General features: G+C 33.3%; 2 protein-coding genes across 2 annotated transcripts; both read left to right on the forward strand.

Annotated features, from left to right (window-relative positions):
- Window positions 1–722: 722 nt before the first annotated feature.
- Window positions 723–7957, forward strand: LOC132720554 (uncharacterized). Its single transcript, XM_060704712.1, has 6 exons — window positions 723–948; window positions 1705–1867; window positions 4510–4721; window positions 5072–5317; window positions 5986–6027; window positions 7017–7957. Exons 1-6 carry the CDS (start codon window positions 897–899, stop codon window positions 7871–7873), a joined length of 1572 nt encoding a protein of 523 aa, XP_060560695.1. The 5' UTR covers window positions 723–896; the 3' UTR covers window positions 7874–7957.
- Window positions 7958–8901: 944 nt separating this feature from the next.
- LOC132720557 (uncharacterized) lies at window positions 8902–19187 on the forward strand. Its single transcript, XM_060704716.1, has 5 exons — window positions 8902–9071; window positions 15099–16220; window positions 16827–17389; window positions 17751–18372; window positions 18560–19187. Exons 2-5 carry the CDS (start codon window positions 15116–15118, stop codon window positions 19066–19068), a joined length of 2799 nt encoding a protein of 932 aa, XP_060560699.1. The 5' UTR covers window positions 8902–9071; window positions 15099–15115; the 3' UTR covers window positions 19069–19187.
- The last annotated feature ends 242 nt before the right edge of the window (window positions 19188–19429 follow it).

Consider the following 19429-nt stretch of genomic DNA (forward strand, 5'->3'; position numbering starts at 1 on the left):
TGATTTCAAATAGTTGGTGAATTTTATTATAGAACTGCATACGTAGTTTAGATTGGAGGAATTGTTGAAACGTGTTTTTGCTCAGGAAAACATTCCATTTATTGCGAATAACCACTCTAAAATATCTCTTAGAACGAAGGAAACTTAGATTTTCTTTGCATTTACTGGTGATTTCATGAAATTTATGAGGTTTTTCTCAATCGAGTCTGTCTTTTAATGATAGCAATAAAAAGAACTTCGGAAATGTCAATACAAGACAATGTGTTACGTTTTTTTTTGCAAGCTATTGCTACAAGATACAAAATATATTCAACAGATGTAACAATCATTGGTATTATGAACTTAAGTTCACATCTCGAATATGTTTTATGAAGACTTGTGTTGGTTTTTGTACGAACATTGATATGTATATCTGTGACTATTTAACGTGCACTTTGCAACGTATTTTTCAAGGCATCATATGCATTCTTTACAGAATTCAACTTGAATCACTTCAAAGCTTATGGTTCGCGTATTTAGCAATTGCATCCCTAAACCTTAATATATTACTTACATACATGTGTACACGTAAAACATATACACTCCTATAAAAATGGTTATGCTATCTAGCAAGTTGCATCTTCCTTTTAATAATTCATTCAAATGTACTGATTGCATGTCAAAAATTACGAAATGGTACGAATTGATTCCTCATTTTCTATGACAGTGGAGGTATTCCTTTGATTTGATTATCACGTGTTTTTGAATGATCTAGTTATCTCTGATTTGGATATTTGCAATTGATAAGGATAGAGTTGGAAGGCAATGTTTATAGCGTTCACTGGACTGGTATTCTTTACAGATGGAAAATCACTATTGATTACTATCAGTGATAACTGCAAGCTTACTGTGTGATTATGTTGTGCATTTGGAATATAATTGCATTGATTGGATTATTTGTTGTCTATGGTACAGTTCCGTTTGTCGATAATATAAACAAATTAGCCATAAAATAATCTGATGAAAATAAAATTTTATTAATTATTTTTTAAAAAAGGCTGTTAAACAGAACAGAACGACTCGCATATAGCATTAAAAAATTACTAAAATGGGATTTTTGTATTTGTTTAAAATAGTTTAAAAGTAATACGAACAGCATTAACGACACAATTTGCATCTTGGTTTAAATAATGTTTATTTATCTTAATGATTCATTACGCCATTTAATCATGTGCGGTTTATTTGAGTTTTACTGAGTACTAATTCTAGTCATGTAATGTTTAAGGTATATCTTTCATACTTATTTCATGTTTATATATGAGCCGCGTCACGACAAAACCAACATAATGGGTTTGCGACCAGCATGGATCCAGACCAGCCTGCGCATCCGCGCAGTCTGATCAGGATCCATGCTGTTCGCTTACAAACCCTATAACAAGTAGAGAAACTGATAGCGAACAGCATGGATCCTGATCAAACTGCGCGGATGCGCAGGGTGGTCTGAACCCATGCTAGTCGCAAACCCATTATGTTGGTTTTGTCATGACACGGCTCATATATGTTTTGGTGTTGACTTCTTGTATATGATGGATCTTATTCTGTCTTACAATATTTTGTGAAATGATATTTTTCAGCAGCATTTGAAAAGGATTTTTGATTGAATGTATCGTGCCAAGTTATTTTTTTTATTTATTTTTCATTGTTTTCTTATTGTTTTTCTTTAAGCTGATGATCAATTATTTGTGCCAAAACGGTATGTGGTGCACTTAACAACGTCAACCTGGGCACAGAGTCTGGCAACTTGCACAGACAGTGGTGGTAGCCTGGCAACAATATATGATTTCTCTACAATGCCTGATATTCAAATTGGTCAAGAGTATCTTCTTAAGTAAAAAAACTTTTTAAGTGTTTTTTGTTTGTTTAAATTTCATAACAAATAAATTGATAGTAGAAATATATAGCAAATTTAAAAGTACTATCTTATTTGATTTTTGCATTTATAATTATAATTGTATAATGACTTCAAAAATGTATGCGGGATAATCTTCAACGAACGAAATTGCTATACATTGTGGATTATGTGGTATTGTGCATGTGTGAGAAAATTTTCACCATAAAAGCCATACATAATGTCACAGGAAATTGATTTTCAACTTAAATGGAGCTTGCTCCCTGAATTTTTATGCCATTTTTTGTCAGACTATTATACAAGTCAAGCCATCTGTATTTAATTCTGCATTTTCTCTAATCTTTTAACCTCTTCGTTTGGTTTCAATGTTTTATTATTACGCTGTCCGTTACACGCTTAAACTAAACTTTATTGCGTTTTGAATAAATGGCGCCTTTTATAAGTTTTATCCAAATATCCTTTAATTTATGAACAGGAAGATAACTGTTATTTTCAACATTTCTCAATGAGCAGTATTTTCATTTACACTATTTCTCTGTTAAATCTCATTCATGTTTTTTTTATTTCTTGATTCACCCGCTACTCATTTCTACTACAACCATTTCTTGATTCGTTCGTCACTCGTTTGTTGATACGTTTGTCAATCTCCATTCAATATATCGATCTTTTAAATTCGACTGCAAATTTTGTAGTACATTTTGACCCGTCTGTCATTGTATTGTAGATAGACTCTTTTGATTCTTTCTTTCTTCCTAAATGAACGTACGCCACTTTTTTCGGTCAAAATATGCAAAATAGTCCATATTGCGTCAGTCACGCAGTAGAAATATGGTGATAATTACAGAAAAATCAGTCATTAATCGCGCACAACTTGTACATTATTACTTTAATCTTGAATCGTTCTTATCTTTAAAATCTTTTTATATGTTTCTAAAGTTTGACTTTCTTGAAATAGTTTGGCTCACCAGGAGGCATGCAGCTTTAAAAGATTTTTCGAACTCTTTGATTCCCATATGGCTAATACACGGCTCTCGTTCATTTGATTACGGCTGCTAATATTCTCACCCATTCTTGCTGCGAGCTATAGGTACGTGTATGTTGTTTGTTAAAGAATAACAATCAATACTTTTAATTACGTCGCCTAAATCTTTCAAGATCTTTGTTATTCCAAATACATTATCAAAACATGAACACTAACATTCAGATAGAACGTGATTTCCTCCTGGCGTGTAATAGCTTATTTCATTCCAAATACATCTGAATTCGTTAATTGAATGCATGTAGAACACAACAACATGTTGTTACGGTGCTCCATTTGGACAATCGTGACTTTTTATTTAGTCTGTACCCGCGATGCACGATGGTAAGATGGTGAAAACACGATGGTATGATGATGAAAACGTGATGCTACGACGGTGAAATCGTGATGGCGCGATAGCACGATGGTGAAAACGCGATCGTACAATCGCGATTTCACCATCGTACCCTCGCGTTTTCACCATCGTACCATCACGTTTTCATCATTATACCATCGTGTTTTCACCATCGTACTATCGCGCTTTCACCATCGTACCATCGCGCTTTCACCATCTACCATCGCGTTTTCATCATCGTGCCATCCGGTCAGTATAATCAGTGCACATACAGAAATATTTCAGATTCTGTTACAGTAGATAATCAAAACAAGCTTTGATTATTTTATATTAAATTTGAGTTATAATATAACTAATAAAACCTGTTATCTTTAAATTAAATTTTCCTTTTATGTCGTTATACTGTATGTAGATCAAATACTATTTAATATATGCTAATATATGCTATATATATGTTTTTATATTTTTCTCTTGCTGTATTTAATATATCAACTTGAAACTTTATATGTACAGTGCACAAGGATGACAACTTTATTTTATTTTTTTTAAATGTTTGAGTGATTGCCTTTTGTTAATTTCATGTTCTAAATACTAAGATCTAAAAGATACACAACTGAAAAGGGTGTCGGGTTTAATAATGAGAAGGCATACATTGATGATAAAAATGTACCATTGCACATGACCACCGGAAGACGACCGCAGGATGGTAAAAACGCGATGGCACGATGGTGAAAACGCGATGGTACGATGGTGAAAACGCGATGGCACGATGGTGAAAACGCGATGGCACGATGGTGAAAACGCGATGGTACGATGGTGAAAACGCGATGGCACGATGGTGAAAACGCGATGGTACGATGGTAAAAGCGCGCACGATGGTGAAAACGCGATAGCACGATGATGAAAACACCACATGGCGCAATGGTGAAAATGCGATGGAACGATGGTGAAATCGCGATGGTACGATGGTGAAAACACGTTTTCACCATCGCACTATCGCGATTTCACCATCGTACCATTGCGATTTCACCATCGTACCATCGCGTTTTCAACATCATACCATCGTGTTTTCAACATCGTACCATCGTGCATCGCGGGTACAGACTAAATAAAAAGTCACGATTTTCGAAACGGAACACCGTATGTTGTGGTCCAAGTTTTGATAAACCTTATTCCAATTATTTCATATTTTAGCTTTCGTAAATTTTAAGTTTCAAAACGTCAACATTCTCTCGACATTTTTTACAGTGAAAACATTTTCTGGATTGGATTGCACAGAAAGAATGCCAATCACAGCTATGAATGGCAGAACGGGGATAACATCACGTGGTATAATTGGAAACCTGGAATGGTTGAAGACATTGCCAAACTTTGTGTAGCATCGTCATCAGATATGCCGTATTCATGGATTATCATGGATTGTGAAGAACGCCTTCCATTTATTTGTCAGTATAACGAAGGTACAGGTATATTATCTTTAAAACAACTTGCCTCCAGATTTAGATTTATGATAATTTTCATGAAAATGTATTAAAAAAATTGTGAAGTGAACATAGAAAGTAATTTACAAATTGCAAACAGCACTTACACTCTTACAGTTGGTATACGTTTAATATACTATCCAATTCGAATGTATACGACTGGGGATGATTCAGCTCTTCTTTCTCTAGACAACAATAACACTTTTATAATTAACTTTTTCGGACGAGTTCTTGCCTACATTTTCTTACAAGAACAACATCTATTTATTTTTGTATGTACGCATATTGTACTAACATATTATATTGTTGTTTATTTTCAACAATTCCAGGAGAATGTCAATTTGTTGAGTTTGTAAATATGAGTATTGCATCTCATAATTACATGTATCTGTACGAAAAAAGTGAGGACGAATGTAAGAACGTCTGCATCATACAACTAGGCACCAGGTGTCGCTCGTTTGACTTTTACCCGGCTGATGGACGCTGTGAGTTCAACAGTGGTGATAGATGGACGCTTGCAAAGTATTACAGGGTCAAAGAAGGTTGGGTCTACTTTCACTGGACATGTAACATAGGTAAACTGATTTTTGAGTCGTTGCGACAAATAGGGATCACTTCTCCGTCGTCTTCTGTCTGTCTGTCTGTCTGTCTGTCCGTCCGTCCTAAGACCCTGAGTTTATCTAGCAATCAATAATTTTGGTGCCATCGATCGCCATTGGTCTTTATTTCGTTTAACTCGTACGGCTCTCACTTTTTCAAAATAATCAAAATCCGTACATTTCGAATAAGCCAACAGAAAATTCAGAAATAGTCGTTTGAACTTACATACATAAATGTATTGACCTGTTATGTTTAGTTTAGTGTTTATAAGTAAGCATTTACAAAATCAAATTGGTCGTTCGACCTATTTAAAGAAGTAAACAATAATTTAGTGTTTGGAATTCTTTTTATGAAACTGTCAATTTATTAGACTGATTAGATTTAATCGATTTTCCAAAAAAAAGTTTTATGGTTCATTTGAAATACTGCAATTCTATAGGACAAATAATAATTTCAAACACTTAATTATATTACAGTTGATAATAAGAAAAAAAGGTAAGAAAATGGGTTACATTTTATGTAGTTTGCAGATCTTTGCACTTAAATCATGTCTTGCTTTTGCTGTATATGTTTAATTTTCTGCAACAAAATCTAATGTTTTGAAAAGAAATGTTTACATGTATAAAACTGTTTTTTTTTTCAGGAGAAGTGGTAAATGCTTCAATTTCGCCTTCACCGACTCTAGGTATATATTTATTGGATAATATTTTTTTGTAAATCTTATTATTATAAGTGAAACACCCTTTTTGATTATTTTTTTTATATTTTTTACCTATATAGATCTATAGCTATTTATTTCAAGAGACATAAATGAGCTGAGCTGACTTGACAATATATTGCAAAAAATTCCCTGTTATAATGGTGATTGGCCAAAAGTTGATATTAGAAAATGTCTAAAATATAAAAAGACTGCCCCACTCGTTTTGTAAATTGAATGTTACAGGTACATTCTCATGGATAGTTACAGAAATGTGAGTTATTTATCAGACATGCCATGTAGATAATATACTTGAAAGAAATTATGGCAAAATGTAAAAATTTTTTTACTTCTACCTATTCACTCACCATATATACTTGGATGGGCATAATGGATCTTTAAGAAAGACACACGTTTGTTTCCGAATAAAGCTTCCGGTTACAGTATATACTTAACGTTTTGACGGTTCATATACATTTGCATGTACATGAACATGACTACGTGTGGTTGCTCATGTTCTAGTACTATATATTATATTTATATGTATTCATATGTAAATATGCTGCTATAAGATACATATAATTTTTAAGTTTTTAGTCTCTGTATTAAACCTAATGTATACAATGTATTATTGAAAACTTTTGTCATCAAAGTCAAAAAAGTCAAAAAGTCATTAAATTTTTTTAAACTATATCAAATTCTTGACACAAGAACGAAAAAAAAGGTAGAAATGGTTTGTACATGAGTTGAAATATATTGACAACTTAAGTTATACTTTTTCTTCAGTTATGTAGAATAAATGTTATTTCATCTAATAAAGAATATGTTGACTTATTTCATCTTTATTCAACTTATAAAAGAAAGAAAGAGTGATAGCGTTGAAATAATAAGAAACCAAACCAAAGTTCCCCGACACGATATGTACATAAAACATTGTTTTATTTAACAGCTTCATTTCATTCTTCATTTATTTCCAGGCTGTTTGGAAACTTCGAACATTTTTGTTACTCATAACATATATTCCTCTCATGTTATCACGTTAACTAAAGAAGTACCAGTATCACGTGATGTCCCAGTTACACGTGACGTCATTCTCACCTCAACGTTTATAGACAGGACGACAATTACATTAACCGAGACGTCAACTCACGTTATTGTTGCATCACCGACGTTTGTAATACCCTCGGCATCGGAAGACCCAATTGAGGAACTGAAAGAGATCGGAGAGGTTGCCGTTGAAAGGAGAAAGACGTTAAAGAAAATCAGCGTCATTGATAAAAGACCATCAGCTAAATACGTTGGTTACGTTGCAATCATATTCATGTCTGTTGTGTTTGGTGCAATTGTTTTATTTGATTTATTAACCTTATGTCGTTATCTGAACTGCTTCGGAGATAAAGAACAAGATGAAAAATCCAAGCCAAAGGCTGACAAGGGAATATTTAAGAAAGTTTTTGGATGGTCTAAAATTAAACATAGAAAACAATGCAATATAGAAGAGGAAGAAATAAAGAACAACTTGCGACAAAGATGTGTAAATCACACAAATAATAGTTCTTTAACTACACGTTTAGATGAAGACCCAACAACAAGTTATGATGCCGACTTGGATAAGAAGACGGGTCGTAGATCGAACATGATTTGGCGGCCTTTTATTCTAAATATGGGCGATAGTGGCATAGAAGGTTCAGACATGAGTTCAAGTCCTGATCCCAGCGATACATGTAGTGACATATTTCATTTTCAATACTTTCCGAATGAATTTGACAACATCAGATCGGAAAAATTATCACCAAATAACAAGGAGAATACCAATATGACTACAAACTTCTAGAAAGAATAAACTTTACTATGCTAAACTAGTATTTTGTTTGTTTTTGGACATACCTTTATGGATATTAACAAGTGTGATTATCTATTTTTTTACATTACACTTTTGTTTGTTTGACCTCATCATCATTATCGTCATCATCGTCATCATCAACAGCAACAAGGACATCATCATCATCACTAATGATCTATCAACACCAGCACCCATGTTCTAAAATAGCAGGATCCTCACTGATTGATTAATAACTAGTATAAAATTATGTTGGTTACATAAAAAATAATTTGTTTATCTCTATCCATTGTTAACATGCAAGTAGGCCTAAATCACTGTGCATATTATCATCATTTTTCGTATCACTTACATGTATTTTTGTTGTTGTTGTTATTATTCTTTAATGAAACGAATGATAATTTCATAAAAGTAAAAAAACAAGAGAAAGCCTATGTTATATTTAAAAAAAAACAACAACAACGAAGCTTATAAAAAAACTACTGCAGAAATAGCTTTCACATGCATGTTCTATAGGAGGAAAAAAACACTACCACTACACGCACTATAACAATCGACTCTTACTAAATTCATGAGTAACCCTTTATAATGTATAAAAAAGGAATGGCAAAATGTTGGGATTGTCGACTGTTTATAAAATAAATCCTATTTATAACTCGGTCCAAGCAATGAATCACGATCTCATAACTTATTCATAATTTTTTAAATGTTTTTGTTCATTATATTTCGAAAAACATGTAAATGTTTTTCTTAACATTATTGATTCCTAGTATCGAATTCAATTATACGGTATATTGTTACATGCTCATTGTAATTCAAGTATTTTTTGTTTAGTCTAATCTACTCTATATCTTTTTAATCACAAAGGGTATAATTAAAGAGAACCTTACAAATATTATAAACGACAAATAAATCATTGGCTAGTAATTCTCATTCATTCATGAGATTCTTTGATTTTTAGACTACTATATTTTTACGCAATGCTCTAGTTCATACACTCTACGTACTTAGTGTTTAATATAGACATGATGTTGTTTATTGTACTGCGACATTGATATGATTCATTGAAAATCCTACAACGGGGGAAAACCAGTGTGTGTTCAGTTCATATAGCATGCGAAACTAAAGAATATCGGTATATTTATATGTTGATAAAACCAGGAGTATATCAATTCCGGGTAGATTATTAAAGGTATACGGTGTCCTTATCGTGCCATTTAGAATGTCGTCCGTCGCGTCTAAGGGTAGACACACGACAATGCGAAGTGACATCGCGACAATGCGAAGCGACGCCCGACAACGCGAAGCGATATGCGACAATGCGAAGCGACGCTCGACAGTGTCAAACGATATGTCGCACTGTCGCCTAGAAATGTCGCGGTAAAAAAGGGCGACATTTAAGAAATGTCGCTTCGCGTTGTCGAGTGTCGCTTCGCATTGTCGAGCGTCGTATCGCATTGTCGCGTTGTCGTTTCGCATTGTCGAGTGTCGTGGTATGCACTTCTACCAACCTCGACACTCGACAATGCGAAGTGACAATGCGACAACGCGAAGTGACATCGCGACAACGCGAAGTGACATCGCGACAACGCGAAGCGACGCTCGACAATGCGAAGCGACACTCGACAACGCGAAGCGACATTTCTTAAATGTCGCCCTTTTTTACCGCGACATTTCTAGGCGACAGTGCGACATATCGTTTGACACTGTCGAGCGTCGCTTCGCATTGTCGCATATCGCTTCGCGTTGTCGAGCGTCGCTTCGCATTGTCGCGATGTCACTTCGCATTGTCGTGTGTCTACCCTTAGACGCGACGGACGACATTCTAAATGGCACGATAAGGACACCGTAAAGGTAAGATTTACATTTTGCTCTGTTAAGCGTGGCTGAATTTAATGCAGCATGCATGATGCAGTTTAATATTTATAAGAAACACTACACATGTGTATAATTGTGTGAAATTGTGTGTTGTACCAAAGTCGAATACATTACACATTATATACGAGGCGTGAAAATCGTACAGTACTGTAGATTTTTATACGCAGCGAAATAGGTTTAGCTTACTAATATATAAAAGGCTTTTATTTTAAATTGTCTTAGATTTTAACTACTTTGGCTTTAAATAGAAATAATTGATATATTGATTCAGTTCTACTCTATCTTATTAGATTATCCCCAAATATATCTTTATTTTATTGTTATATACAATGTAATACCGCAATATTGTTTTAGATTCTACTACATTACATTTCTCCAATTTTGTCATAATAATAAAGTTTTACGTCTACAATATGTGACTATAAAACTAAGTAAAATCGATTTTCCTCATTATTCAAAGAGAGCCTCCAGACGCCGTTTTGTCTTTTTTTGCAAGAATTCGATAAAACACATGTATATAAGAGTTGGATCATATCAAAGTTTTGTTGTTCAAAATATGAAATATAACACTTTATTTGTGATAGAAAAGTTATAGCCGCAGCTGTTAAGATGGGGTGTTTGTATTTATCGTATATATGTTACCACGATACTATAATACATATTCTAGCATCTTCGTCGCTACTGTAGGTTAACATAAATTAGTCATGAATGACGAATGACCTAGATAACTGTTGTTATTCAACAGATATCTACTTTCATTATATAAGCGTTTTAGTCCTTAATGTAGACCTTCTAAAGTGTAACTTGCATTTTGAAGCTTGACGAAGAATAAGTTTTAATGACTTATATAAATGAAACACTAGATTTAGCAACTTTTACGAAACTTATTCAGTATATTATTTAAATTGTATCTTACATTTTTACTCAAATAATGAAATAGCTAGGCCGGTCTCACTAATCTATGAATGAAAGTGTATAAAAATCACCTTTTTCATTTATCTAGACGTATATGAAACGATCGTCACACTTTTTAATTTAAATTAAATTCGCATCTTGCAGAAAAATTATTCTTTCACTATTAACAATTAAATGAAGAATATTTACTTGGGTTTTTCACAACGCATTGTCACTTTATGCAATATACATTTCCGGTCTTTGTTCAGATACATCTGAAGAGCCCCATTTTTCAAACATGACACATCTTCCGCCTATCAGAAAGTAGTGTAGGCGGGAGAAAGTCCATTGAACTCTCAGCATGATGATGATAATAATAATAATAATAATAATAATAATAATAATAATAATAATAATAATAATGATAATGATAATAATGATAATAATGAACAATTAATTTCAAGAAGCTATCATATTTAGAAATCCATGTCTTATTTACAATATGATCTTCAATTAAACAATGAAAAACTCAAATGTGTACAATGTACACACATTTAAGAAAAATACTATTTTAAACATCAAGCTTTTAAATCGGCAAATAGCGTTGAATGATTAGATTCGTTCAAAATGCATGTGAAGTAAATGTTGTTGTTTTTTGTTGTTTTTTGTTTGTTTTTTGTTTTTTGTTTTTTTTTTTGTTTCGTTTTAAAAATATAAAGAGATAAGGATTCAAATGTAAATTATTTCAGACTTCGATAGCTTTAAACATAAAAATCTTTTTACATAGTTTGTATTACATTTTACATGCATGTTGTTTCTATTAGCAGATGATCTATGTGCATATATTTCAAGATATCTGATATATATGATACAATATATGGATATCTGAAATGTAAGAATGAGTCAATCTTTGCATAGATTTAAATACTAATCATGCAATATGATATGCTCATCTATTTTTTTTTAAGTTAGCCACTTTAAATTAAGAAATAGTTCTAAAGATATCGTTTTAACTGGTTTACATAGATCTATCTTTGAAGCGGGTTTCTGCGATTTATTCACTTTTTCAGATACACTTCTGTATAATACAACAGTAATCAAAATATGGTAAAATATAGCTGATAAAAAGTACGATATAAGAATTAAGAGAGCAATATGGTGTGTGTTTTTTCCGGAATTTATTACAGACGTACTTTGCATGTATATTCAATTTTAAGTGTGTTTTTCTTTCTTAGTAATTTCTTTAATTTCGTTTTACTTAAGCATATCTGAACCTTCTTTCTTAAATTCAAATTATTTTATTTTCTGACCAAATTACTATTTTGATTTTGATACATTTTCATTTAATATAGCGACCCCTGTCTGAAATTTTATAAACTTTATGATATTCAGTAAAGATCAGATTATCAACAGACAATATAACTTTTTACAACGGCAGAAGAAAGATTCCAATTTACATCTAGGCAGTTTAACAGAAAATAAATAACGTTGTTTTTTTTAGCTCACCTGTCACAAAGTGACAGGGTGAGCTTTTGTGATCGCTTTTCGTCCGGCGTCCGTCCGTCGTCCGTCCGTAAACTTTTACTTTAAATGACATCTCCTCATAAACCACTAAGCCAATTTCATCCAAACTTCACAAGAATGTTCCTTTGGTGGTCACCTTTAAAAATTGTTCAAAGAATTTAATTTAATTCCATGCAGAACTCTGGTTGCCATGGAAAAAAACTCCTTTATGTGTATGGCAAAAACTTAAATATCTTCTTTTAAAAAACCCAAAGAGCTAGAGCTTAGATATTTGGCATGAAACATCTTCTAGTGAGTGTCTACCAAGTTTGTTCAAATAAAAGCCCTGGGGTCAAAATTGGCCCCGCCCCAGGGGGTCATTGATTTTCCCTATATGCATATAGTAAAAACTTAAAAATCTTCTTTTAAAGAACCCAAAGAGCTAGAGCTAAGATATTTAGCAGAAACATGTTCTAATGGGTGTCTACAAAGTTTGTTCAAATAAAAGCCCTGGGGTCAAAATTGGCCCCGCCCCGGGGGTCATTGATTTTCCTTATATGTGTATAGCAAAAACTTAAAAAATCTTCTTTGAAAAAACCCATATAGTTAGAGTTTAGATATTAAGCATGAACCATCTTCTAGTGAGTGTCTACAAAGTTTGTTCAAATAAAAGCCCTGGGGTCAAAATTGGCCCCGCCCCAGGGGGTCATTGATTTTCCCTATATGCATATTGTAAAAACTTAAAAAATCTTCTTTTAAAAAACCCAAAGAGCTAGAGCTAAGATATTTAGCATGAAACATTTTCTAATGGGTGTCTACAAAGTTTGTTCAAATAAAAGCCCTGGGGTCAAAATTGGCCCCGCCCCGGGGTCATTGATTTTCCTTATATGTGTATAGCAAAAACTTTAAAAATCTTCTTTGAAAAAACCCATATAGCTAGAGTTTAGATATTAAGCATGAAACATCTTCTAGTGAGTGTCTACAAAGTTTGTTCAAATAAAAGCCCTGGGGTCAAAATTGGCCCCGCCCCAGGGGGTCATTGATTTTCCCTATATGCATATAGTAAAAACTTAAAAATTCTTCTTTTAATTAAAGAACCCAAAGAGCTAGAGCTAAGATATTTAGCATGAAACATTTTCTAAGGGGTGTCTACAAAGTTTGTTCAAATAAACGCTCTGGGGTCAAAATTGGCCCCGCCCCGGGGGTCATTGATTTTCCTTATATGTGTATAGCAAAAACTTAAAAAATCTTCTTTGAAAAAACGCAAATAGCTAGAGTTTAGATATTAAGCATGAAACATCTTCTAGTGAGTGTCTACCAAGTTTGTTCAAATAAAAGCCCTGGGGTCAAAATTGGCCCCGCCCCAGGGGGTCATTGCTTTTCCCTATATGCATATAGTAAAAACTTAAAAATTCTTCTTTTAAAGAACCCAAAGAGCTAGAGCTAAGATATTTAGCATGAAACATGTTCTAATGGGTGTCTATAAAAGTTTGTTCAAATAAAAAAGCCCCGGGGTCAAAATTGGCCCCGCCCCGGGGGTCATTGATTTTCCTTATATGTGTATGGCAAAAACTTAAAAATCTTCTTTGAAAAAACCCAAATAGCTAGAGTTTAGATATTAAGAATGAAACATCTTCTAGTAGGTGTCTACAAAGTTTGTTCAAATAAAAGCCCTGGGGTTAAAACTGGCCCCGCCCCAGAGGTGTCATTGTTTTTAACTATATGTGTATAGTAAAAACTTAAAAAATCTTCTTTTAAAAAAACCCAATGAGCTAGAGGTTAGATTTTAAGCAGGAAACATCTTTTTGTTGGTGTCTACCAAGTTTGTCCAAATAAAAGCCCTTGGGTTTAAATTGGCCCTGCGAAAGGGGGGGGGCAGAGGTCATTGTTTTTCATTATATGTGTGTAGTAAAAACTTAACATCATGAAACATCTTCTAATGGGTGTCTTCCAAGTTTGCTCAAATAAAAGCTCGGGGTTTAAACTGGCCCCGCTCCGGGGGCCTATATACAGGTGAGCGACCTCAGGGCCATCATGGCCCTCTTGTTTTATATAAATCTCTTAGGCTAAAATATTGCATGGTGGCGTTTTTACTAGTGACCAGGAAATCAAAAATTGTAGAGTACACATGCATTTTGCTGGGCCTATATTTTAAACATCTTTATTCACATTCTTTATTTGATAGATAAGATAGCACATATTTTATCCTTTGTTGGTTTGTAGATAATACACCACATTATGACATAGCACTTGACATTATTGATTGTCAGTGAAGTGAGATTTTGTCGCGATTCTTATCAAGTTTATAGTATATTACATAATCAAATAATTTAGCAATAATATATGTGTATGTTTTAAAGTGAATTGGTCTATAATGGAAGGCCTATAATGCAACAAATAAGAACATGGATTGTTTATAATATCAGACATAACAAATCACGAAAAAATCTATATGGATGTTGTTGGCAAGTATGAGATATATGATCTAATATTACATATATTTATAAATCACATAATAAAGTGTTATAGAACAAAATATTATTATTATTATTATTATTCATATATTATTATTATTATTCATAAATGTTCATACTAGATCATTAAGAACTTTCCTCAACATTTTTTCCAAGAATTTTTTTTACGGATACCCAAATGATACATTTCTATCCGTTTTTTTTTGATAAATCAATATTTGAATTACCTAAGGAAAATATGCCCATAGTAGACCTATCCACTTTAAAGTAGTACCGAGACGATAGCTGAGAATAAATTATTTAAACATAAATATTACATATATATATTTTCTGTTCTATCAAAAATTTTTATTTGTGTGGGTTATAATGTGATCGTTGTCATGTTTAAATCATGCTTGTATTTTCTTAGATAGGCTGACTTACTGTTTATTGCTTCAATTAAATTGTGTTTTATCTGTTTATTCATCCAGCTAAGCCACGAGTAGTGATGGAAGATTTGGATAACAAACAGATACTGACGTGTCCAGTTTGTTGTGATACTTTCACAGATACTTCACGACTTTTACATAATCTCGATTGCAACCATTCTGTATGCACAACTTGTTTGAAGAAAGCGATTGAAGGAAGAAATGCAACTTGTCCATTGTGCAAGGTAGTAAATGAGCTGAAACAGTGTGATAAAACTTACATTTCAAGTGGCTCTTCTGGCAAATGTCCTATAGAAACGGTCGGAAAGAGATGCACACAATGTGATGAAAGTAATGCAGCTATTATGTTTTGCGAAGAGTGTAATGAATTTATATGCAATGAGTGCACAATTGCCCACAAACGCACTAAGCTTACAAAAGGTCATAGACTCACGGACATTGCACGTGACGAGGCAGCAGCCGAAATCAAATTTGAGCAAGAGTATTGCAGTGTTGAACAGCACAGTGATTGCATCTTTAATTCATATTGTATGAAATGTCATACAGTTATTTGCGAAAAATGTGCTCTTGAAAAGCATTTGAACCATCAAACAAAACCTTTGGCAGAAGTTGTTAAAGAAAATAACAAGGAATTGAAATCAATTGTACAAGAAATAAAACAAAATGAATATTACAAATTAACAGAGATACTTGAAAAGAAAACTGCAATGACGAAAGAAAGGGAAGAAAAAATGAAACTCGGGCTTACAACACAGTTTGATAATTATAGGAAAGTTTTAGAGGACAGGTGCGACGCACTGAAAAGTCAGGTCGAGGATAAAGCTAAAACATATATTGAAAACACAAGTGATTTATTACGAAATATGCAAGATAAATTAAAGGAAGCAGAACTACTTTCACATGAGAAAAATGCGATGACCTTTATCAGATCATGTCGCGATATGATAAAGGCGCTTAAAAGATGTGAAAGAAACATTTCAAAAATTCCAAAAGAGTTTGAGTTACGTTTCAGTCAAGTATGTACGACAGACGATTTCGAAAAACTTGTCAACGCCTTAGGATCAATCCAAGATGAAAGTCATCAAAGTATTAACAATAAGTTATCTACTAGTTTAGGCTTAACTTTAATTATTCTTTGGCAACAGCTATTACCTAAATACATATGTAACAGTCAAAGAAAACCTATAAACTGAAACATATATTACAAATGCGTTATTCATGCAATCGAATATTTACTCAGAAAAAATGAGATACTCAAAGAAATTGTTATTAAGCCATCTCGACATTGTTTTCAAACCATTATTTGGTATGTTATTACATAAATGAAAGGATAATATATAGATGTACCTAAATATAACAAAAATTGACAGTAAATGCTCTTTAAAACAACACGCCTTCAGATGAGTAAAATAGATCTACAAAAATATAACTTAAGAGAAAATAGTTAATTGTTAAAGAAATTTATAAATAATTTTAAAATTCGTGTTTAACTTTGAAATATAGTTAAAATTTGGCATATAGTACTGTTTCTATCTTTCTTTCACCGTTACTTAAAGACTTGTAGGAATTCTTCATATCTCTGTGGTAATTTAATGTCTTGGTATTTGTTTTACCTATTGACAAGAGCTTAGAACTCGTTACTTACTCGTTAGAACAATTTTTAAGTTTTCTGAAATTTATAGAGAATCACACAAGTCCTGAGTCTTGCTGCTTTAAGCATTGTTCAAATAGATCTAAATGTTTAATCTTAGTACTTTTGTTTCGTTTAAGGTCGGGAAGAATATGATGAGTCAGGGTCCTTTGGTTTAAAGTCAGAGGCATCGTCGGCGTTGCCTGGCGATTCACAGGCAAATACTCAACTGATGGATGTTCTCAAATCTTTGTCAATATCGGAGCAAGGAGAAAGGCCATTTCCTGAGCTTTCATATAGATCTAGTAAGCTCAACTCAACCAAGGAACCACGATCCATTAATAACGAAACCTTCACACTACAGAATGTTCATTCACCAAAAGAAGTAGATATTCCCAAACCTGTATGTCTTTTAAAAAAGAATATACCAATAGGCGAGAGAAAATTACTAGGTTTAGACAGTGTTAAGGCAATGGTGAATTTGCGATTTCAGACATGGGGGTTAAATGGTTATTGGAGGATTGATGATGACTCGATTGAAATGTTTAGTAAGTCACAAGAGGAAGCTAGTCATTGTATGCAACTGCTTAAGGAAACGCTTCTTGAAAAAACAATTCCGCTCCGGAAAGATTCTAAATTTATTGTTGAATCTGATAAATGGCAGATTATGACAGGGATGTTGAGGAAAAGACATCAAGAACAGGTAAGATAATTTCATAGAATTGGAAATGTAAGAATGTTCAGTTAGTGTGTCAATTCATACAGATATGCATACGTTTCAAGTCACATGATATTGGCAATATTATTGTATATTATAGTAATTAATTTAATTATGTATAAACTTGTTTGAGCAAATTTTACATGTTTAAAGCAACAATGATGATAAAAGACAAAAATTCGAGTTTGATTTCCTGTTTATTGTTTTAATTACATTTTGTCTCTTTCAGTGAGTGTTGGTTTTCACAAGGATTTTAAGTCTTTTGGATAATGGTTCAGAAACGGACTTAATATTTACAAATATCATGCGGGATGTGGTTTAATATGACGAATATTATTTATTTCAGGTTCAAATAGATGTAAATCATGCTAATTGTGAAGTGACTGTTTACTCAACATCAATGTTCATCCTAAAAGACTCATGCGACATCATACGGTTTTTCCTGCGAGATAACCAAATGAAAACGGTAACACTTCACTATGACGAGCCCGCACTCGCTTTTATTATGAAACACAAACGAATATTAAAAAGAATTTGTCAAAGCCTTTCGCAATATTGCCTTGATATATCAACTGTTGACAAAACAAATATCCGCTTGAGAAGCATCGGTTTTGGTGTTGGAAAGGCTATTCAAATGTTAAACAGCTTAGCATCAAAGTATGCTAAATCAACTGATGAGGATCGGTTTGATTCTGATTGCGACACGGATGAAGACGAGGAAGAAAGATTCACAGAGGACGCTGATGAGGCACATGCAGTAGAAGCGTCTAATGTAACTGTTCAGATTAATCTTGTTCTTGAAGATGATACGGTAGCAGCTGTCAGTGCGTTATGCTTTCCAGGCGATGATAGGCTGTTATATGTAGTAGCAGGAAATATGATTGAATTACCTGTCGAGGCTCTGGTCAATGCTGCTGATAAGACGTTAAAACACAATGGTGGACTTGCAAAAGCTCTGGTTTTGAAAGGTTTGTCGAATTTATATTCGTTCAATTTCATAATTAATAGTAAAAGTTTGCTAAACAAGGGAGACAATGCAGCTTTAACATATTGATGGTTCTTATAGCTTAGATGAACATTATCTTTATACTCTTTGTACAAGTGGATAAACCTCTTTTTTAAATAATACTTATGTTTCCTTCAATTGTTTTTCAGGTGGACGCTCTATTCAAGAGGAATGCACATTTCACGTTCAGAACAATGGAAATGTTGAGATAGGACAAGTGTTCTGCTCCGACGCAGGAACACATCGGAATTCGGTAATAATACACGCAGTTGGTCCAAAGTGGATTGATGGCAACCACGAAGAAAAGGATAAATTGTTTGAATGTGTAACAAATTGTTTAAGAAGTGCTTCCAAACGCAAGATTGCATCGGTTGCATTTCCAGCTATAAGTGCTGGAACGTACAGATTTCCGATTAAGGAGGCAACCCTCACTATCATGAAAGCTGTCAAAGATTTTCTACAACACGAACCACGCTGTAGTATTCGAGAAATTTATTTTTGCGACAGAGACATGGACACAGCAAGTGAATTTGTAGTGTCAATGAAAGGTACCTTCCATGGTGATGATATTATTCTATCAGGGGGGCAAGTCTTGCCGAAATCTGCTGAAAGTGTTGAAACTGGAAGAAAAGATAAACGCCAAATTTTGTTTTTCTAACTGCATTAATTTCCTTGAATTCTTTTAGGGGTAAATTTATGTTTGATACTTTTTAAAGTGACATTATTATCATCCAAGTGTATATAGTGAGTGAACAGGTGAAAGTCAAAATACGTCAGTGTTAGTCTGTATGTTGAAATGTTTTGCTCTTAATATATATGTTCCTTGTTCTAAGTTTGCAAAATATGTATAGGTTGATTGCTTCTTTTTCTTTTCTTTTTTTGTCTTTTGACAGGTGAACAGAGAGAATGCGCTTTGAAATGAACAAACATTTGTGTATTTTATCATTCAATGATTGGTTTATTAAGGGAATCGCTCAATAAAGTAAAATGCATATGACAGATTTTTAAATTTTAGAAAA

Source organism: Ruditapes philippinarum, unplaced genomic scaffold, assembly GCF_026571515.1.
Source record: "Ruditapes philippinarum isolate M1 unplaced genomic scaffold, ASM2657151v2 ctg7307_1_1_1_1, whole genome shotgun sequence".
Lineage (NCBI taxonomy): Eukaryota > Metazoa > Mollusca > Bivalvia > Venerida > Veneridae > Ruditapes > Ruditapes philippinarum.